Source organism: Chelonia mydas, chromosome 3 (genome assembly GCF_015237465.2).
Source record: "Chelonia mydas isolate rCheMyd1 chromosome 3, rCheMyd1.pri.v2, whole genome shotgun sequence".
Lineage (NCBI taxonomy): Eukaryota > Metazoa > Chordata > Testudines > Cheloniidae > Chelonia > Chelonia mydas.
In genome coordinates, this window is record NC_057851.1 from 86090993 (window position 1) to 86114819 (window position 23827).

At 43.1% G+C, this 23827-nt stretch overlaps 1 protein-coding gene across 1 annotated transcript in view; it reads right to left on the minus strand.

The window, feature by feature from the left end:
• Window positions 1-11431, minus strand: part of FRK (fyn related Src family tyrosine kinase) — a 70862-nt gene extending 59431 nt beyond the window's left edge. Inside the window, exon 1 of the mRNA XM_027819835.3 lies at window positions 10453-11431. Coding sequence (XP_027675636.1) covers window positions 10453-10907 — 455 coding nt within the window. The 5' untranslated portion in view covers window positions 10908-11431. The remainder of the gene's footprint in view (window positions 1-10452) is intronic.
• Window positions 11432-23827: the final 12396 nt, after the last annotated feature.

The window sequence follows — 23827 nt, forward strand, 5'->3', positions numbered from 1 at the left end:
CTTAAATTTTTGAAGACTTTTGCTCATCGCCCATTAATGGGTATCAGATGGCTAGAATACTGGACCATTTTGACATGGAGGGGAAATTCCACTCTGATGTGCCTCAAACACAAACAAATTAATGGATCTGTATTCTCTCCATCCTTGTGCATTTCCAAAGGTGTGGGCCACATAAGTAGTCCGTTTCCTCCCTTTAAAACCTGCCTGCTGCACTGATTGTTTTGGGACTCTCCAGCCAAACAAAATGTTGGAGGAATTCCCATCTTTTTACAAGAACAGGTGTTTTTAATAAAAGTCAAGTGACAACCCAAAGAAAACAAACTTAGCACTGGGCACACACACCCATATGCTAGAGGCACAGAACCTAGCAGAAATGTTAACACAAATCTCTTTCTAACTGTGAAAGGGTATCCACCTCACGCTTGCCTTGAAGGGTTTAATGGAGGCCATGTGGGCCAATTAACCTATTGAGCTGAAGGCTGATAGGAAAACCCTCATGAAGGGAAGCTCACCTCTGTGGGAACAAGTGGAGCCGATAACAGAAAGGCCGCTGTTGCTAGGAAAGGGCAATCACTCCCTAGCAAGCGGGAGGAGGGCTTGGGAGCTGGTACTCCCAGAGAAATGAGGGGAACCAGGAGATTTAGGAAACAGTCCAAGGACAGATCAGTGGGGGCTGGGAAATGATACCCAGATCAGCTACATTGAGGGTCCCTGGACTGGAACCTGGAGTAGAGGGTGAGAGTGGGTTCCCCTACCAGCCACGTTGCATAGACCAGGTACAGGCCATAAACAGGAAGACTGCCTGGGTAACTGTGTGGGTGGCAGAGAATTGAAGGACTGTACCCTGGAAGGGGGGAAACAGTAAGTGACCTGGCCAGAGGGCTAAGTCATGAAGAGGACACCACAGTGTCTGGAGTGAGAGAGGGTTCACAGACCTGAGAGACACACAGATGGCAGAAGGGGGCATCCACCTTGAAAGACAGTCCCCAGAGTGACCAGGAGGAGGCTCCACCCAAGCGGTGAGTGGAGCACCCGGTGACACTAACCCATATTAATGTAATAAATCCCTATGCTTTGTTAATTATGAGATGGCAAATGCTGCAAAGCCCCATGGCCATGGAGGTTCCCCCAGCTAAAGGAGCTTGTGCATTCTTCCTGCAGAAGAAGGTAGAGAGACTATTTTGGGAAGGAAGTAGGGATGCATACACACTACACAGTACAAAACTCATCTCCTTAGAGTTGAGGACAGAGGATCAGCCACAGTTTGGATTCTCCCCAAGTGGAAGAGTGTATTGGAGCTTCAAAAGGGTACTTTAGCTCTTTTCCCCATCGCTTCTCCTGCTATTCAGGCAGTGTTCCTGGACTTGGCCGAGTATATAAAAAGCTTTGGTGTAATGTTTACACCGCTACGTATTTAATTCCTCATGAAGTGAGATAACTTAACTTATTGTGCTACCAGCAGCATATGGATCATGTGTAACTGTGTCTTTAATAGGCATTTGTTTATCTTTAACTACTTGATTAGTACCAAGCATTCCAGGTACACCCTAATAGAACACACCTGTTTCCAAACATACCAGGTACACCCTAATATTTCATTGACTGCAACAGAATGTTGTTAGTATAAGGAGCACAGCACATGAAGCAGAAGATCAGTAATTAAGGGGTTAAAAAAAAGGTCCATATAAAATTTAAGGGCCCCACTCTTTCTCTCTATCTTTGGTATTTATATGGAGCCCATCACTATAGTATTTAAGCACAATCTTCAATGTATTTCACCTCGCAAAATAAATAGTTACACAGGAAGACTGTGCAGTAGGATTTAAACACAGGTCTCCCAAGTCCAAGGCCACTGCACTAACCACTGGACCATCCTTCCTGTCTGTCAAAGATGAGATTTCATGGGGATTACTTATGTGGTAAGGTACCACTCAGCATGAATAAGGGTGGCAAAGTCAATCTCTAAATGACTGGGGTTTTTGGGGGGTTTTTTTAAATAGATTTCAGTGAAACGTTACAGTCATCCATGGAGCATTTGACATGTAGGTTGGTGATGGTGATTGTAAAATGCTTATAGTAGAGAGGCTACAAACACAGAGAAATAATAATAAAGGGGGTTTTCAAGTATATTAACTGGATACATGTCACCTCAAGATGGGATGTAGAGATAAAATTTCTAGACACCATGATGACTGCTTCTTGGAACATCTGGTCCTGGAACCCACAAGAGGAGAGGCAATTCTTGTTTTAGTCCTAAGTGGAGCACAGAATCTGGTCCAAGAGATGAATATAGCAGAACTGCCCAGTAATAGTGACCATAATGTAATTAAATTTAACATCCTTGTAGGGGGGAAATACCAAAGAAAACCACCACAGTAGCATTTAACTTCATAAAGGGGAACTACACAAAAATGAGGAAGCTAGATAAATGGAAATTAAAAGAAAATCACAAAAGTGAGATGCCTGCAGGCTGCATGGAAATTATTTAAAAACACCATAAGAGTGGCTCAAACTAAATGTATACCCTAAATAAAAAAAAAAAATCAGAGAACCAAAAAAAAAAGAAAGAAAAGATGCCACCATGGCTAAACAGCCGAGTAAAAGAGGTATTTTGAGGCAAAAAGGCATCCTTTAAAAATTGGAAGTCAGATTCCATTGAGGAAAGCAGAAAGGAGCATAACCTTGGCAAGGCAAGTATTAAAGTATAATTAAACAGACCAATAAAGAATTTGGAGAGCAACTACTAAAAGACAGGGGAAAAAATGCTGTTATGTTTTGAAAGTACATCAGAAACAGGAAGCCTGCGAAACAATCATTGGAGCCACTGGACAATCGAGGTGCAAAAGGAGGACTCAAAGAACACAAAGCCATTGCAAGAAGCTAAATAAATTCTTTGTATCAGTCTTCACTGCAGAGAATGGGCGTGAGATTGCCACACCTGAGCAATTCTTTTCAGGTGACAAATATGAGGAACTGTCTCAGATTGAGGTGTCAGTAGAGGAGGTTATGGTACAAATTTATAAATCAAACAGTAATAAGTCACCAGGACTAGATGACTTTCACCAAAGAGTTCTGAAGGAACTGAAATATGAAACTGCAGAATTAACTGTGGTATGTAACCTATCGCTTAAATCAGCCTCTTTACCAGATGACTGAAGGATAGCTAATGTAACCGTCCACCCCCCACACACTTTTTTTTTTTTAAAGGCTCCAGAAGTGATCCCAGCAGTTACAGGCTGGTAAGCCTAACTTCAGTACAGGGCAAATTGATTGAAACAATAGTAAAGAACAGATGAATGTGATATGTTGAGGGAGAGTCAACATGGCTTTTGTAGAGGGAAATCATGCCTCACCAATCTGTTAGAATTCTTCTGATAGTGTCAACCAGCATGTGGACAAGGGTGATCCAGTTGATCTAGTGTACTTGGATTTGCAGAAAACCTTTGACGAGGTCTCACACCTCTTAAACAAAGTAAGCAGTCATAGGATAAGAGGGAAGGTCCTCCGATGGATCAGTAATTGGTTAAAGGATACGAAATAAAGGGTCAATTTTCACAGTGGAGAAAGGTAAATAGAGGGGTTTCCCCAAGGATATGTACTGGGACCTGTGCTGTTCAACACTCATAAATGAGCTGGAAAAAGGGAGGTAAACAGTGGGGTTTGCAGATGATACAAAATTTCTCAAGATGGTTAAGTCCAAAGCTGACTGTGAAGAATTGCAAAAGAATCTCACAAAAATGGATGACGGTGCAACAAAATGGCAGATGAACTTAAATGTTGATAAATGCAAAATAATGCACATTGGAAAATATAATTCTAAATATACATACAAAATGATGAAGTCTAAATTAGATGTTACCACTCAAGAAAGAGATCTTGGAGTAATTGTTCTATGAAATGTGCAGCACAGTCTAAAAAGCTAACAGAATGTTAGGGCCCATTAGGAAAGGACAGAAAATTAGACAGAAAATATCACAATTCTACTGTATAAATCCATGGTATGCTCATGCCTTGAATACTGCGTGCAGTTCAAGTCACCCCATCTCAAAAAAGATATGTTATTGTTTGAAAAAGTGCAGAGAAGGGCAACAAAAATGATGAGGGGTATGGAACAGCTTCCCTAGGAGGACAGCTTAAAAAGTCTGGGATTGTTCATCTTAGAAAAGAGTCGATGAAGGGGGGATATGATAGAAGTCCATAAAATCACGAATGGTGTAGTGAAAGTGAACAGGGAAGTGTTATTCACCCTTTCACATAACACAAGAACCAGGGGTCACCCAATGAAATTAATAGGCAGTACTACTTCACACAATGCAGAGTCAACCTGTGGAGCTCAGTGCCAGGGGTTGTTATGAAGGCCAGAACCATAAATGGGTTAAAAAAAAGAATTAGATAAGTTAATGGAGGATAGGACCATCAATGACTATTAACTAAGATGGTCAAGGGTGAAACCTCCATGCTCTGCCAGTCCCTAAATTTCTGACAGTCAAAAGCTGGGACTTGACAACAGCTGATGGATCACTCAATAAGTGGCTTGTTCTGTTCATTCTCTCTGAAGCATCTGGCACCTGCCACTGTAGGAAGACAAGATACTTGGCTAAATGGACCGTTAATCTGACTCAGTGTAGCCATTCTTATGTTCTTAATATGATTACATTCTAAAGTTGTACAATTTATCTAAGACTCTTCCCCTGCACACAATATCCTAAAACCCTAAGCAGGAATCTGCTGCTAGGAAAGAAGCACAGATGGAAAAAGGCATTCTTGGCCACTCCTGCAATTTAAGCACCTAAAATAGCCGAGCCCCTTTGTGAAAATGAGTCACAAAATGTGGGCCAATTCTTCCAACTGGAGGAAGTGTATATAATCTCAGCTATTTCCCCTGGTTATTTACTCCATCCTAGCATCATTACCTCAGACTTAATGGGACTGATTCGAAGCCAACTAGCTTTCATCCAAGTGAATTGATGAATTCTAATAATTGATTAAACATGGGAAGACCAGTCAACTGTATTGTCTAGAACCAATAAAAAGGGGAGCTATAGCCAAATGTCCTGCTGAAGGCCCCAAAGTTCACCTAGCCTACCTCTCTGGATAATTCTGCATATATACAGGAAGAAGGAAAGAATGGAGTCCTGTGTTACCTGCACAAGAGATCTCTCTTGACAGATGTGTAATTACCCAACTCTGTCTTCTGTCAGAAAGGAAAAAACAGCACTATTCAGACTGATTTGGTTAATCTCTGACTGGGTCTATAATATAGCTGGTCTGAAAATTTTGAAGTGTTGACAAAGGCTAAAACAACAATACTTTGTGGTCAGTAATATGAAGGCTGCTGACAAATCTCAAGGTATCAGCACAAACAATTCACTGTACTGTATACAGCACATAGGTATATATTTTATAAACTGATATAATGGCCACATGTGTATACACTCCTATGACTCCAGAAAAGTGTCCTCCCCTTCCTGTCCCAATCATTAAGGTCACTGCATGGGGCATGAATACATACACGTGTGCTGCAATGTCCATGGCAGCAGAAAGAGCAACCTTTTCCACTGCCACTCAGTTGCAGTTGGTTGCTAAGGAGTGTACTCAAGAGATATGCTATATGCTCTTTCTCCTATACTCTGAGACATCTCCCACACTCCACAGGTCAGATAGTTTTCTGCCCAGTAGCATCTTGCCAATCTGAAACATTTTGACACCTGAATTTGTGTAACAGAAAATAACCTTCCATTGCTATAGGTAGGGGTATCATTCCCTTTGTCAAGAATGGTCTAAACAATGTTAGCTATGCCATGCAATCCCTGTGGGTGTTCAGAAAAGACAGGTAGTCTTTCACCTTTTCCCTACTGCTGACATGTCATTGACTCCAATGGGCCAACATGATAACTTAATACTGGCAAAGCAAAGTTTCACTTCTCATTGTTTTTATAGAATGATCACTGCGTAAGCCCAAAAAGATGTCTGTAGTTAGCACTTACACAAACAGAGATCACCTTACAAAATGCTTCTGTTATCCTCTTTAGATGCACCTCTTGCCTGAATCAAATTATACAAACTAGTTGACAAAGTTGAGATTTGAAAATACTAATCTCTGAAGAAATAATAGAAAAAGTTAAAAAATACCCACCTGCGCACAACTCCTTAAGCAAGTGATAGATTAAAATACAAATTAAAAAAGCTATGAAGGAAGTTAGTGACCCACAACATTTCTATTTTAAGTCCTGGGAACAGAATATGTTTCTAATACTACATTTTAATTTAATAGGCATTTCATTAACCTTTTAAGCCCCAGCTCTCCCCCTTTTATTTTTAAGTGAGGATCAGAAAAAAAGTTTGCACTCTCTTTACTTCTTCATGATGTATAAAGTGGTTTGGGGGGGATTTTCTGCTTGTTCTCACATTAGAAGTATCAGATCCTTGTCTACCAGTTTTTGTCTGTAAGGATGACAGCAGAAATTTTTAGTCAGACTGTTTTTTGGTGCTTGTGTTTCTTTGTTTTTTGTTTTTAACACCTACTTAATTCAAATTCTTGGCAAATATTTTGGAGGAAAGACTTCAGCTGAGAGCTGAAAAACCTCCCCCTGCAGTTCTCCACTATTCCATGGGTCCTCAAGCAAAAACAGGGATAACAAAACCTGATGTTCTTTCTCTTTTGATAAATTTCACGAAAGCTTATGCTCAAATAAATTGGTTAGTCTCTAAGGTACCACAAGTACTCCTTTTCTTTTTGAGAATACAGACTAACAGGGCTGTTACTCTGAAACCAGTCAAAGAAAAAAATCTTGCTACTCCAAATAAGGGCTATTCAATGCAAATTATGCATGCTGGGGGAGATTATAAAGATAAGAGGGCCTTGGATAAACGGATTCATTTGAATAACAATTGAAGTTGTTTTCACAGTATTTCCAGCTGTGACAAGAAACAGAAGTCCTGGAAATCTTGCCAGAAAACTAGTTCTGAAAAGAGACCAGAGGTCAGGCTGAGCTGAATTAGAGCATACAAGCCCTTCTCCAGTAGCCCCAGACCAATGCTATTTCTGCAGACGGTTGTGAAGAGAGGCTTTTGAATCTGAATGAAGGAAAAAGAAAAGGAGTACTTGTATGGCACCTTAGAGACTAACAAATTTATTTGAGCATAAGCTTTCGTGAGATGCATTCAGTGGAAAATACAGTGGGGAGATTTATATACACAGAGAACATGAAACAATGGGTTTTACCATACACTCTGTAAGGAGAAAGAAAAGGAGTACTTGTGGCACCTTAGAGACTAACCAATTTATTTGAGCATGAGCTTTCGAGAGCTACAGCTCACTTCATCGGATGTAGCTGTAGCTCACGAAAGCTCATGCTCAAATAAATTGGTTAGTCTCTAAGGTGCCACAAGTACTCCTTTTCTTTTTGCGAATACAGACTAACACGGCTGTTACTCTGAAATCTGTAAGGAGAGTGATCAGGTAAGGTGAGCTATTACCAGCAGGAGAGCGGGGGGGTGGGGGACGACCTTTTATAGTGATAATCAATGTGGACCATTTCCAGCAGTTGACAAGAACATCTGAGGAACAGCGGGGGGGGGGGGGGGGGGGGGAATAAACATGGGGAAATAGTTTTACTTTGTGTAATGACCCATCCACTCCCAGTCTAGGCAGCTCTCCAACACCACTTTCTACAAGCCATTATCCTCTGATCCCACTGAGAGTTACCAAAAGAAACTACAGCATTTGCTCAAGAAACTCCCTGAAAAAGCACAAGAACAAATCCGCAAGACACACCCCTGGAACCCCGACCAGGGGTATTCTATCTGCTACCCAAGATCCATAAACCTGGAAATCCTGGACACCCCATCATCTCAGGCATTGGTACCCTGACAGCAGGATTGTCTGGCTATGTAGATTCCCTCCTCAGGCCCTATGCTACCAGCACTCCCAGCTATTTTTGAGACGCAACTGACTTCCTGAGGAAACTACAATCCATTGGTGATGTTCCTGAAAATACCATCCTAGCCACTATGGATGTCCTCACCCATAACTACTTCACATTTGGGAACAATGTATACCTTCAAATCAGCAGCACTGCTATGGGTACCCACATGGCCCCACAATATGCTGACATTTTTATGGCTGACTTAGAACAATGCTTTCTCAGCTTTCGTCCCCTAACGCCCCTACTCTACTTGCGCTACATTGATGACATCTTCATCATCTGGATCCATGGAAAAGAAGCCCTTGAGGAATTCCACCATGATTTCAACAATTTCCATCCCACCATCAACCTCAACCTGGACTAGTCCACACAAGAGATCCACTTACTAGACACAGCGGTGCTAATAAGCGATGGTCACATTCCTATCTACATGCCTCCAGCTTTCACCCAGACCACACCACATGATCCATCGTCTATAGCCAAGCTCTACGATACAACCACATTTGCTCCAACCCCTCAGACAGAGAAACACCTACAGGATCTCTATCAAGCGTTCTTACAACTACAATACCCACCTGCTGAAGTGAAGAAACAGATTGACAGGGCCAGAAGAGTACCCAGAAGTTACCTACTACAGGACAGGCCCAACAAAGAAAAGAACAGAACGCCACTAGTCATCACCTTCAGCCCCCAACTAAAACCTCTCCAACGCATCATCAAGGATCTACAACCTATCCTGAAGGATGACCCATCACCCTCACAGATCTTGGGAGACAGGCCAGTCCTTGCTTACAGACAGCTGCCCAAACTGAAGTAAATACTCACCAGCAACCACACACCACACAACAGAACCACTAACCCAGGAACCTATCCTTGCAACAAAGCCCGTTGCCAACTGTGTCCACATATCTATTCAGGGGACACCATCATAGGGCCTAATCACATCAGCCACACTATCAGAGGCTCCTTCACCTGCACATCCAGCAATGTGATATATGCCATCATGTGCCAGCAATGCCCCTCTACCATGTACATTGGTCAAACTGGACAGTCTCTACGTAAAAGGATAAATGGACACAAATCAGACGTCAAGAATTATAACATTCAAAAACCAGGTGGAGAACATTTCAATCTCCCTGGTCACTCGATTACAGACCTAAAAGTGGCAATTCTTCAACAAAAAAATTCAAAAACAGACTCCAATGAGAGACTGCTGAATTGGAATTAATTTCCAAACTGGATACAATTAACTTAGGCTTGAATAAAGACTGGGAGTGGATGGGTCACTACACAAAGTAAAACTATTTCCCCATGTTTATCTCCCCCCCCCACCCCCCCGCTGTTCCTCAGACATTCTTGTCAACTGCTGGAAATGGCCCACCTTGGTTATCACTATAAAAGATCCCCCCCTCCCCCACCACTCTCCTGCTGGTAATAGCTCACCTTACTTGATCACTCTCGTTACAGTGTGTATGGTAACACCCATTCTATCATGTTCTCTATGTATATAAATCTCCCCACTGTATTTTCCACTGAATGCATCCGATGAAGTGAGCTGTAGCTCATGAAAGCTTATGCTCAAATAAATTTGTTAGTCTCTAAGGTGCCACAAGTCCTCCTTTTCTTTTTGAGGATACAGACTAACACGGCTGCTACTCTGAATCCTGTCATGAATGAAGGAAGCGCTGTCTGATTGACTATGTGAATAGCAACAGTGGGCCAAATCCTGGACACTAAGGTCTCCAGGGTAGACAGGGACCCTACACCTGTCCTAACTGGTCACTTGAGGATTCTCCCAACATGAACGAATCTTCAGCTGGTATAAAGCTGGTACAGCAACTCTAGATAGCTAAACCATGTTAGACTGCAAAGGTGTGTTACTTTGCTACCACAGCCACTCATTCTTCCTTTTACGGACCATAGTTTAAGCCAGATTTTGAGCTCTACAGGGCAGGGATTTGTTTACACAGCACCATGCATTGTGTCTATGATGAAGTAGAAACAACCACAGATACCTTCGAAATTCACCCATCATTAGTAACAAAACATTAGGGTATGTTTACAGCATCCTGGCCTTTTAAATAATGTAGTGAGCTTGTAATTATTTAAACTGCAAGTTCTTTGGGGGCAGACCTTGTCGTCTTACTCTTTGGTAAGCACCTCGTATACTTTTACTGCTATATAAATAATAATCATAATAATTACCTATACCAGCTGTGACCTCCCAGTACTCCCACATACTTTGTAAGGAGGTGATTAGGGCATGTGGGGAAGGGAAGTAATTTAGACTGAAACAAACATCTGGATACTTTGCCTTGTTTTATTTATTTGGGGCCAGGCTGTGATCTCCTTACTCATGTTAAATAGTGCCTTGCACCACTGAGACTACATGTGGAGCAAGGTACTATTCAGTGTGACAAAGGATATGGCAATCTGGTCCTTGTGTTAAAACAAGGGAAACAAAGATTGAGCATTAGATGTGTTTCAGAGTAGCATGTGTGTTACTTAGATGTGTGTTACTTACGGTTCAGCCTCGATGCTCTGATCAGGAGCTACATAGTTGGCAGGGATGTAGCCACAGAGCTTCTGTCCAGGCCACGTTGATCCACTGTCCAGGAGAAGGCTAGCATACCACCAACCCTCAGAAGATGCATCTAGCACCTCGAGTTTATCCCCGGCTCGGAAGCTCAGGTCCTCCTTAGTGCGGCCCTGATAATCAAACAATGCCACAAACTTGTAGTGGTTCTTGGGCTTCTGCTCACATGGTGGAGGCAAAGGAATTCCAGTGCCAGCTCTCACAACTTTCTTTGTTGTTATCTGAGAAGTATTGTCTGTCTGGTAGTCATCTCCCACCCAGCCCTGGTTATCTTGGCCCGTCCCTGTCTTATAGCTCTCTCTCCGTCCTCCATCACTCTCTTGGAAGAGCCATGGGACACACCGCTGCATCCAAGGGCAGTATTTCCGGCAAAAGTTCCCCATGCTGCTCCTCTGTTTCTTTGTGGTTTCTTCTCTCCTCCTTATTTCTCTCTTCTTTTCCCAGTGGCAATACCTTTATACATCCTTTTGCATTATCCTTTTAGTTCTTTGCAAGATATTTTTCCTCCTTTGGTACAAGATTAAATAAATTTTGATGAAGCTGGAAACTTTTCTCTCCAGAGCCCCAACGAGAGCTCCTTGCAGGCAGCTTCAGACTCAGGAGTGATACCTGAGCATTAAAGTGCAATAGTGCATGGGAAGGAATTGTTTGCTTCCTCATCTGATCAAGAAAACAAAAAAGGAAAGTCTTTGGGCCAAAATCTGGGTGCAACAGAAAATCATTGATCTTTTTGTCCTGCCAGAAGAAAAAAAAAATGTAAAAATAATTAGGAATCATTAGAAAAATCTTAGTGTTGACTCTTCCCAAGTTGTACTGCTTCTGATCATTCTTTTTCTTGTCCCATCTGAGTGCCTGCTCTGTGATCAGCAGTGAACCTCTCTTCACATTCTAGCTCTTGGTAATGAGTAACCAATCTGGCCAGCCTGTTGTTTTCACAGCCTGAGACGTGGCCTCCCTGAATATTTTTATTTGCTTCCTCATTTGCTTTGGTTTTTCTTCTCACAGGTATGTGAGTAGGATTTCCAGTGTCCCTCCAGTGCCCCCACCTGGGAGCACACCTGCTGCTGCTTTCAACATGCAAGCTTACATAGCTGTATGTCAGGGCTTTAGAAATCCCCTTAGTGTGCCTGAAGTTCTTGAACTAGGTTTGGCACTTTACAAAAGGAAAAATATTTGTTTGTTACAGTAAAAGTCATAGATTTTAATTCCTTCCTCATTCTTTGATTTAAAAATTAAATGCACTAGCCAAAGAATCATGTTACATTGTTGAATTGTACCAGCCTTTCAGGATAAATAACTATTATACTAGAGAGACAAGGCAGGTAGGTAATCTTTTATTGGATCAATTTCATAACAATATCCAAGATTATATATATATATATATATATATATATATATATATATATATACACACACACATGCACTTCACCCACCTTGTGTCTCTCATATCCTGGTACCAGCACAGCTACCGCAACACTGCTATCATCTAGTCAAATAGCAACCCCAGTGGAAACAGAAAAGCTGTTCTCCCAGTTTATCTGCATTTATAAAACAGCCACTGCCATAATATCTAGGCACTATATGGTATTTGGGCACATTTGGGCCAAAGAAGCACCTCAGACCAGATTCCTCATTGTGCTGAATAACACTTTGTGCTAGCAAAGCCTTAGAACATCGCCACGTTGCAGGAAATCTCTGGGTTGTTTCTGCAGGGAACACAGGAATTCCAGGGTGGGGAAGAGGCAGATTGTGCATGAGACGGCATAGCTGAGGTAAACCTGCACTCCACAGTGACCATTAGAATAGGGGCACTGTTTGCAGCAGCCCTAGTCTGTGCTGCAATCATCCCCGTCCCAATAGCCCCTGAATGGCAAAGGTGTAAGATGGCCCCCGTCAGGCTCTGTACCAGCAGTACCTGGGCTCATACATACTTCTCACATTTACCTCTGTTCCACACAGAATGACTGATGCTGTAATTTTATTCCCATTACAAATGGTGACTAAAACTGACAGAAAATGAGAGACCTGGTGGGTGAGCCTTTTATTGGACCAGGTGGTGGGTTGTGCATGGAGGTCCCCTTCTGACATGCTCATGTAATTCCATGTGAGCCTTGTGCTTAAGTTGGCCCTGCTCCAGAAATCATACACTTGATGATGTGTGATCGCATTTTGCAGATTAAGAAAATCAAACTGTTTAAATTATCAACTGCCATCGGGGAGACATTTTCCCTTATCGACTTGTTACCAAACACTCTCCGCCCATTCCCAAGAGTAAGATGTATACAGATAACCAAGTGGGTTATTGTTTTGTTAATTTCCCTGGGGGAAACTGTATTTCAAAAACCAGTGTTACACTTCCTGGGGGTACCCAAGGCTATGAGGTACCTAGTTACCAACTGCCTTTAGCATTAGGAAGCTTTGTCTGTGCCTGCTAGGGCTCAGATCTCGACTCCACCAGCCACGGGCAACCTAAACACTCTACTCTAGGCCTACAGAGACCTTGCACTCTCTCTGCTGGTTAGCTATTGGCACACTCCAACCCCTGAGAAGAGACAGAAGGGAGCTGGCCATGCCACAGGTGCAAACACTGACACTTGTGAGTGTTTCTTTCACATGAAAAGTCCTAAATTTTAAGGCCAAATTCTGTCCTGATTTTCGCCCCATTTAAGCCAATTAACTTGAATAGTCTCAAACAGGGCATTAGTCAAGATAGATTTTGACATTTAATGTTTAATAACAGTAAACTGGAATATTCTTTCCTGATCCACTCTGAGGATTCAGTCCTGAATATGAAGCAATCAAATCCTCGTCTGGAAGAATGTGTAGCTCCCATCTCTGCTATCTTCAAATAAAACAAGAAATTGAGGCTCATCCTCAGAATATTTTTCTTGGTAACTGGTTGATAAAAATAGAGCTATAGGATGACTTTAAAGCAACACTACAATACTCAGTGTAACAAATGCCTCCTAATGTTTGTTTAGAGACACAGAACAATAGCAATCCATGTTTATATATTTAACTTTTTCCAGGTCATTCTTCCACTGTAAATATTGGCAAACAATTAAATTCATTGTGAGTTGCAAACAGATTTTGGTCCCCCCCCCCTTTTTTTTTTTTTTACATAAAGAATTCCCTTTTGTGCCAAAAGGCATAGAAACTAACTTGGCTGCTAATATATTGGATCCTGTGAGCTATTTATTAAATCTCTCTGACCAACTGAGTGTACATATAAAGAAAGTAAAATCAATATTAGAGTTCACAAGAGACATGTTGTAGAATGATTTTTGTTACAGCATCCACTAGATTTGTTACAATATTCTCTAGATATACTGTTTGAGGTGCCCTGGCTCAAATTACTGTCTGTAGGTCAGAACTGTCAGTTGGTCCTCAAATCTGGGTATTTCTCAAGTACATACGCAGTATATTTGGCACAATATGAAGTTCCCTTCTAGTCACCATTTTGTCTTGGAAAGTTTACATTAGTGACTGGGTTTGTTCCTCCTGTCTTCTGTTCATTTGCATTTTCTTATATAATTACATTCTGACTCCACAGCTAAGATATTATATTTAATTATATAACTGCCAGATTAATAATGAAGTATAAATGGTACTTGATCCTTAAATACCATGGTAAAGGATACGTGCAGTGATGCTAGGTCAGATAAAAGCTACAAGGGCAATCAATCCTCATATTTATTATTATTATCATAAATAGTAAAAAGGCACCAGGACCAGATGGTATTCACCCAAGAGTTCTGAAGGAACTCCAATGTGAAATTACAGAACTACTGTGCATAACTGTGGGTTGTAACCTATCATTTAAATCAGCTTCTGTACCAAATGACGGGAGGATAGCTAATATGACACCAATTTTTAAAAAAGGTTCCAAAGGTAATCCTTACACTTACAGGTCAGTAAGCCTAACTTCAGTTCTGGGCAAATTGACTGAAACTATAGTAAACAGAATTATCAGACACAGAGATGAACATGATGTGTTGGGGAAGAGCCAACATGTTTTTTGTAAATGGTGAGGCATGATTTCCCATCTACTAGAATTCTTTGAGGAGGTCAACAACAATGGTGCCATTTAGGGAGTGGGGGGCAAAAACCCCCTTGAGTTTCATACAGGAGGTGTGCAAGCTCCCAGGTGGAGCTCTTAACTACAGCACAGCATTAGGCCCTGTCTACTACACTGGCAAGTTTCTGCCCAGTAAAGCAGCTTTCTGCGCTCTAACTCCCAAAGCGTACACACTGCCAAGTCTGTTAGTGCGCAGAAACTGCACAGTTGCAGCACTGTAAAAGAACAAACAAACACCCCAAAGGACGGCATAGAGCTTCCTGCACCGGGGATACAAAACTATGGTGCCAGTGTAGACACCGTGGTTGATTACAGCGCTATGATTGGCCTCCGGGAGGTGTCCCACAATGCCTGTTCTCACCTCTCTGGTCATCGATTTGAACCTCTACTGCTCTGCCCTCAGGTGACCAACCATCATCCCCACCCCGTACATTCCTTTGGAAATTTGAAAGTCCCCTTCCTATGTGCTTGGTGATGCATGCAATCATCTCAGCGCATCTTTCCAGGTGGCCATGTCTGCTCCATGCACCAAACGATCCCCCACTTGGAGCAATGCCGAGCTGCTGGACCTCATCAGCATTTGGGGAGAGGAGGCTGCCCAGTCCCAGCTGTGCTCCAGCCATAGGAATTATGATACCTATGGACAGATGTCACGATGCATGATAGAAAGGGGCTATGACTGGGACACACCGCAGTGCAGGGTCAAAGTGAAGGAGCTGCAGAACACCTACCACAAGGCACGGGAGGCAAACCGCCACTCCAGTGCTGCGCCCATAAGCTGCTGGTTCTACCAAGAGCTGGACCCGATACTCGGCAGCAACCACACCTCCACTGCAAAGACTACTGTAGATACTTCGGTGGCTTGCATGCCAGTCAAGAGTGGACCAAGCCAGGAGGAGGACATCTTGGACGAGGATGGGGACGGGCAGGGGAAAGACTCGGAGGTCAGAGATGCATGCATCCAGGAGCTCTTTTCTACCCTGGAGGAGGCTAGCCAGTCACAGCAGTCAGAGCTTGGCGAAGCACAAACAGGAGAGGAAGCCCCTGGTAAGTGGATTTGATTTGTGGAATCACTGAAGCGAGTTGTTGAGGGTAGGAGGGTTGCAGAAAGCAGGCTTGTCTCCCACCGCATGCCTAGTCTGAGCAGCAGAACAGGCTGTTGATTGACTCCCCCACTTCACAGGAATCTGCCTCAGAGATCTCCAGGAAACACTAATCGAGATACTGGGCAATCCGCTGACGCAGGTTCTTTGGCAGAGCTGCTTTGTTTCTTTCCCCATTAACAGTAACTTTCCCATGCCACTGTGCCATCATTGCTGCACTCAGGTGAGCCACATGGGCAGAAGCTGCAGGCTTGGAGAAGACCCTCCCTTGCTTCCTGCTCACCCTCAGCAGCGAGATCTCTTCCATAACGATCACATCCTCTGGAAAGTGTGGGGACAGGCATGATGATCAGGCCGCCCCTACAGTGCTGGATCTCCCCAAGAGCCACATGCCCAGTGTACAGGAAAAGTGATTTACCCTGCCCCTGCAGCTACTCACCATTTTGGGGGTCTTATGGCTCATGTGTGATTGCTTGGGATCAGCCAGTTAGTGACAGGTGTGTGAGTATTGGTTGTGTTTTTAATCACTGAATCAGTGTTCTCTGTGTTGCAAACAGTACTGCTTATGTAAAATGTTGCATTTAAACATCACAGAGATGACCTTGTGAGTCCAGCCTCTCTCTCTGTTATCGGCTGCTGAACAGCTGTGCAGAATTAGAAAGCGGCCAAGAAGAACTAAGGAGGACTTTCTGCGTGATGTTATGATGCACTCCATGAGAAACAGGAATTGAAGGAGTGGTGGGACAACGAGAAGAGGGACCAAAAGGAGAATGCGGTGCTCCAGAATGAAGCCATGGAGCGGCTTTTAAATGTTATGGAGCACCAAGCAATACTATTTTTTCAAACTGAGCAGCTCCACGCCCGCCCTCCCCTGCAGCCAATGTCACAAAACTCTTTCCCATGCTCCCCCTAGACACCGCCAACACACTCTTATCAACCTCCTGGCTCCAGTCTATACCCGCTGCATTTCACTCCTGCCCATCACAGTCCGACGCTGCAGAATCCCACTACCCTCAACACCCATCCCTCTGCAGTTTGGCCCCACTGAAGTACAGTACCTGCTGCATTGTACTCCAAAAGGAGAAGGTTGGATATGGACCCTGGACGTACACAAATCTTTAGCTGTCCTGAGACCCCCACCTCCTTCTGGGACCTTCCCTTCTCCCATCACCTTCACTGCTAATGGTTTTTTGTTTGTTTGTTTGACTCTCTCCTCCAGTTGTTGTTTTTAAATAAAAGAATTGTGTTGGTTTGAAAGCAATCTTTATTCTATTAATTGAAAACAAACAGAGCCCTGCAAAGCAACAGTCAATTATTTTAAACCTTCATATTGCACGTCTGAACCAATCACAATCACCTTCTATCATTACAAGCACTGCACTCCCAAGCATCGCGACAAATATTAGTTGTTTTCAGCTTCAAATTGCTGCCTCAAGGCATCCCTGATGCTTATGGCCCCGCGTTGTGCCCCTCTAATAGCCCTGGTCTCTGGCTGTTCAAACTCAAGCTCCAGGTGCTGAGCCTCAGTGGTCCAGCCCTGAATGAAGCTTTCACCCTTCCCTTCACAAATATTATGGAGCATACAGCATAGGAATATTGTCATCGGCCAGGTCCAGCTTCCCATAGAGGCAGCACCAGCGGCCTTTAAATAGCCAAAAAGCACACTCGACTGTCATTCTCCACTTGCTCAGCCTATTGTTGAACCGCTCCTTGCTTCTGTAAAGTTGCCCCATGTATGGCTTCATCAGCCACAGCATTAAGGGGTAGGCGGGTGTCCCAGGATCGCAGTGGGCATTTTGACTTCCTCTACAGTGATCTTCTGGTCCGGGAAGAAAGTCCCTGCTTGCAGCTTCCTGAACTGGCCAGTGTTCTGAAAGATACATGCATCATGCACCTTTCTGGACCAGCCTGCATTAATGTCTGTGAGAACCATTGAGAAATACCCCTTGCGATTAACGTATTCAGTGGCTAGGTGGTCTGGTGCCAGAATTGGAATGTGTGTGCCATCTATTCCCCCTCTGCAGGTAGGGAAGCCCATTTGTGCAAAGCCATCCACAATGTCATGCACGTTGCCCAGAGTCACAGTCTTTCAGACCAGGATGCAATTAATGGCCCTTAACACTTCCATCAATACGAGTCCAGTTGTCAACTTTCCCACTCCAAACTGGTTAGCGACCTATCGGTAGCAGTCTGGAGTACCCAGCTCCCACAGTGCAATCACCATGCACTTCTCCAATGGCAGGGCAGCTCTCATTCTCATGTCCTTGCACCGCAGGGCTGGGGCGAGCTCATCACACAGTCGCATGAATGTGGCTTTCCTCATCCAAAAGTTCTGCAGCCACTGCTCGTCATCCCAGACGTGCATCACAATGTGATCCCACTACTCAGTGCTTGTTTCCTGAGCCCAAAAGCAGCATTCCACTATGGTCAGCACCTCCATGAAAGCCACAAGCAATCTACAAGTGTCATAGCTACTATGCATGGCAAGATCAATGTCACACTCCTCTTGCCTTTGTAGTTTAAGGAATAACTCCACAGTCACTCTTGAAGTGTTAGTCAGAGCAAGCAGCATTCTGGTCAACAGTTCAGAATCCATTCCTGCTGCCCGAAGAGGCAGAGCACGCAGTACACAAACCATTGAAAGATCGAGCCAAATGCGGACGGAAGCACAGGGTTTGCTGGGATGCAAAGAAATGCATCACCGGGTACTGGGACAAGACCCAGGATGCCCCGCGACCCGCTCTGTCTTCCCACAACTCTTAGCGTCAGAAGAGGAAGAGATGCTCTATGGGATAGCTCCCCAGAGTGCAACACTCCGAATACTGCTGCAAGTGCTGCACATGTAAACACACTATTGTACAGGAAGCTGACAGTGTGAACACACAACAGCGGTTTCCCTTTAGCGCTCTCTGAGCGGCGCTGCAACTCATGGTGCTGTAACTCTGCCAGTGTAGATATGCCCATAGTGTGAAATGTAAGTTCTGCAGGGGAGATTTGCCCCTCTGGCAGGGACTCAGTATTTTGTTTACAAATAGAGGCAGAATGATTAAGATAAGAAAGGGCTGGTGATTTAATTAAGGGGCCAAAAGCCAGGGAAGGGCTAACAGTGGTACAGAGAAGTTACCGCTCTGCCTCTGATACTTACGTGGCTCCATCACCATAGTATCTGAGCACCTCACAAGGTCTAACCTGTTTCTCCTCACAGCCCATCAGTGAAGAAGGGCAGGGCTGTTATCCCCATTGTACTGGTAGGTCACTGAGGTAGAGAGAGACTAAGGGGCCAGATTTTCAAAGGTATTTAGGGTACCTAGTGGGATTTCCAAAAGTGCCTAGAAGGTTAGGTGCTTTGTAAACCCCATTAGATGACCAGCTGCATCTTTGGGTGCTTAAAAGGTTTGAAACTCTGTCCTTAAGTCATATAGGAAGTCCATGGGGTGATTAGAACCCAGGTCTTTCATGGCTACCTCCCTATCCAGCAGATAAGCCTTTCTATCTGCTGCATGCTGCCAAAAAAAAAGAAAAAAAAGGACTCTGATAGATGGGAGCAAAAACAAGGCAGTCAGTTCTCTGAGAGTCCAGCAATCAGTCCAAGGCAATTGGGATGGATGTCATTGCTGACAGCATGAAAAGCAGCACAGAGATCAGGAAGGATGGAGAATGAGTGTAAGATGAGAGGATATCACTTAACCCCCAAGGGGTGGCAGGTTCTGCCCCATGCTAGTGCAATGGCTGCTGTGCAATTTTACATTTTAACTGAAAAACTTTTTCTTTTGTCATTTTTTGTTCTGAGTTTGAGAAAAGGAAGGAATGAGACAGTGTCTTATATGTCTCAGATGTGTTTATGCCTCAAATTCTTAGGGTTTCATCTGTATGTAGGCCAATTCCAGAACAAAGAACAGAAATTGCATCCACAAAGTCAACGATTATTGCCATGATTTGTATTATTTACGGGGCATCATCTGTGTGCTCAGCACTGTTCAGAATAAGCCAGAAAATGTAGTCCCTGAGCCAATGTGTATCAAATGTGTAGCCCTGGATAAGATGGCTCAGATATTTAAGTATGAAGCTTATAGTTATTAAGCACATGTTAATATCTAGGAGTGGAAGTGCTGATGGCAATAAAAGTTTTCCTGAATTAAGGACTAGAAGACCCTCCAACTTTCTTTCAAGAGGAAGAGCTGCCCAGAGCTCCTGTGCCTGTTTATTTTCCTTTCCTGCTTGCAGTGGCCCTGATATACCTCAAAATCTTAATTTTTTTCTCAACTTCAAAATGTGGAATTTTCTTGGTGTTTAGTTTTAAATATTCTCCTGTCAGAATTGCAACTCAGTCGCTGTAGTGTTGTGTTTAAGAACCTTCTGGAAAGTAACTAGTCTTTAAATAGAAGTAAAAGCATTGTTGCCAACTCTCATGATTTAGTTATGAGTCTCATGATAATTATTGTTTTCCTTAAAGTCCCAGCTCCGTGAGTCAAGTGGATATGTGATTATTTCAGCCTTTATTCTTAAAGAAAAATGAAGTTTCTAGCCCTCGTGGCTGTGGAGAAAGCTTCAAAATGTGACCCCAGTCCACCCTAAAGGCTCAAAAAGCAGAAGGCCGGTAAAAGAACACCAAATCTATTATTTTTACATAATATAATGATTTTAAAGCCAATCTCATGATTTTTGGTGAGTCTGATTCATAATATTTGAACATTTGGGGTTGGCAATACTGTGAAAGTGACTTGAAAGTGTCAATTTCACTCCTGCTTAAGGTTAGTTTCTAGTCTATTATTTGTAGGGAGGTAACACCCCTAAAGCCCCAGACAGGTGCAGTATAAACTCACAGTGCCTTGCCCTAGTAGGATGTTTCCAAAATTAAATGATCTATTCCAAGCTGGTAAACTACAAAAAAGTGATAGAAAGTAATCTAGATTTGTCTACAATTGTTTCTATTGTTGTAGTCAGGAGTTAGTAACAAAGTAAGAATATACATTAAAATTTTAAATCTAACCAGTGTCCCTTAAGTGACTTGACACAAGATGTGAGAACATGTTAGTATTAGAGCTGAGTGGGTGTACTATTTATTTAATTCTCTTCTTTATATAGGAATTAGATACAGTGCTCCTGTCAGCTAATTGCTAAGTTATTATTTGCAAAAAATCTAGAGTTTTCAGGTGCCTAAATAGCCCTGGAATCATGGTTAAAGATGCCCTCCCCCACCCCCAAAATCTGAAATGGCGCCCCTGCAAGCATGTGGACAAGGAGGATCTGGTGGGTATAGTGTACTTAGATTTTCAGAAAGCTTTTGATAAGGTTCCTCACCAGAGGCTCTTAAGCAAAGTAAACTGTCATGGGATAAGAAGGAAGTTCCTCTCATGGATCAATAAAAGATAGGAAACAAAGGGTAGGAATAAATGGTCAGTTTTCAGAATAGTGACAAATAATGGTGTCCCCCAGGGGTCTGTACTGGGAGCAGTACTGTTTAACATTTATAAATGATCTGGGAAAAGGGGTAAACAGTGAGGTGGCAAAATTTGCAGATGATACAAAACTCCTCAAACTAGTTAAGTCCCAAGCCGACTATGAGGAGTTACAAAGACTTCACAAAACTGAGTGAATGGACAACAAAATGGCAGATGAAATTCAGTGTTGATAAATGCAAAGTAATGCACATTGGAAAACATAATCCCAGTTATACGTATAAAATGGTGTCTAAATTAGCAGTTACCACTCAAGCAAGAGATCTTGGAATCATTGTGGATAGTTCTCTGAAAGGTAATATTTGAAAAGTAATAAATCACTGGTCAATAATATGATAAAATGTATGTAGTAACATTATATGTAAACTGAAATTATGAATGAAGTGTGTTTGCCAGACAAGTCTGGGAAGTGAGTAAAGCTGTTTTTCAAAGACTAAGGCCAAGCTGATGCCTAGTAGCTAGGTATCATCAAATCTGATGGGCAATCACTTATCAAGTGGCTATTCTTTGGAAAGGAAGTGGGGCAGGAACAAACAGATCTGCATCTTAGCAAACAGCATGGAACCTCTTTCACCACCAGACTCCTTCACTCCAATCTCATATCAGGAAAATTTTATCTTGGGGAAACCCTCAGAAAAATGCATTTCAAAGGGTGACTGAACTGTAAAAGTGAGGGGCAAAAATGCCCCACATTCTTTCCCTATCCATCTCTCTCTCCTTCAGCTAAGATGACAAAAGAAACAGTCTATGGACTTTCGAAGCAGATACTGACCTGAAACTTGGTCAGAAATGTTGTTGGGAACCTGTGGTAAGAATTTCACCTTGAACCCAGTCTAGTTTACATTTAGAAAGCATTTTATTTCTCTTGCAAACATTTCTAACTTTAATGTCTTATACTTGTACTCACTTAAAACCTATCTCTTTGTAGTTAAATACACTTGTTTTAATCTTTAATTAAAAGGAATCCAGTATTGTGAATTGTTTGGGTAATGTCATTTAAGGCAGCAGACTGTTGGATCTTGATCCCTAAAAGGGGCAATGGACCTAACATATCTGGGCTGTCCAGGGGAGGGCTGGAAGTGGAGAACTCAGATTTGGGGGGGAAATCCAAGACTGGGAGTGTGTTGGGGGTCACTCTGCAAGTGGTAACCAAGGCTGGTGGAAGCTAGAGTGTGCTGATATGTGGCTGGCAATCTGTAGCTATACACAGACACTCAGGGTGTGACCTGCGTGCTGTTTGGTTTGTGAGCAGCCCAGGTGAGAGTTATAGCAGCAAGGCACTGTGACACACCCAACGTTGCAGGGTAAACCCCCATGGTTTCAGGGCTAGTGACACAGCCCCTCACTGGGCTGGACTGCACCCCTGAATGTCATAGTCTAAACAGGATTTATACACAGCTTGCTACTTTAAATAAGATTTAAACTTTAAGCAGTGATGTAACAATTTTAAGTGAGTCTTAAGTGTGGTGGCTGGGAACAATCATAGAAAGCCTACATTTGTTGTTTTGTTTGCTTATTTCAGGTATGGGAAATAGAAATAGTAAAGCATATATATACACGAGCACCAGTGAAGCAGATATGAAGCTAGAACTGGCCAAGCTGGAGAGAACAGAGCGACAAAGAAGGTGATCACCAAAAGTGACAAGCAGATATGAGAGCCAAGAAAAGGGAGGGAGAAAGGCAGCATCAGGAAGACACATACCAGCGGGTCCTGGAAACTGAGAGGTAGAGGGAGGAGAAGGAAGCAGCTGCCCATCAATGAGCCATGGAGCTGAAAAGCAAAGAAACCTTAGAAAAGGAGGAGTGACTGCATAATCTGGACATGATGGCAAAGCCTGGACACTCCTTTCATCCAAGGAATGAGCTGGGATAAGTTGTGCCCTGCATAAAAGAAATAGACCGTGCTGAAGAATAACTTACAACTTTTGAAAGGCTATGTGGGGTTCATAAGGTTCCAGAGGCAAGAAAATCCCTGCCCTGATTGCAAAACTCTCGGCTTGAAATTTATTTTAATGAAATGCTAATTGGTAAGGCTTTGAAATAGCCTGAATTTTAAAAAGCTGGCTTTCGAAGGGGTAGTTTGAAACCTGAAGTATAGCCACTGACTCCGTGATGCTCAAGCATCAACAGAAAAAAAAATAGTGGGGGAGATGCTTGTGGGAGGCAGAGTAGTGGGTGGACCCAGAGAGTAGTGGGTGGGTGGGGGCCTTGGGGGATGGGGCAGAGTGGGGGCCGGAAGAGGTGGAATGAGGGTGGGGCCTCAGGGCAGAGTGGGGGTGGACCACCCCTGAGGAAAACTAAAAGTCAGCGCCTATTGCCTGAAATGTATAGGTTGAAATTTAGAAATCTCAGGGAAAGTGTCACAGGAGTCATAGTGCGTATGCCTATAAAATGTGTGAGCTAATGAGAAAATGGGAAGGGGGCTGAGAACTATGATCAATTGTTTGCTTTCTGCTCAAGAACATTACCTAAGCATATGTGCTGAGAAGATCAGAGATGTATTATGGGATAAATCTTTAAATTCTATACAGGATATAGCTGTGTCCTGGCTGATTTCTTTCTGCAAGCCCAAATGTCTGATGAATGCAGGACACAGAAGGCGGGGCAAAACCTGGTGTAAGAGGGGGACCCAGTTTTACACCTGGGAAGAGGGAAGGAGGCTA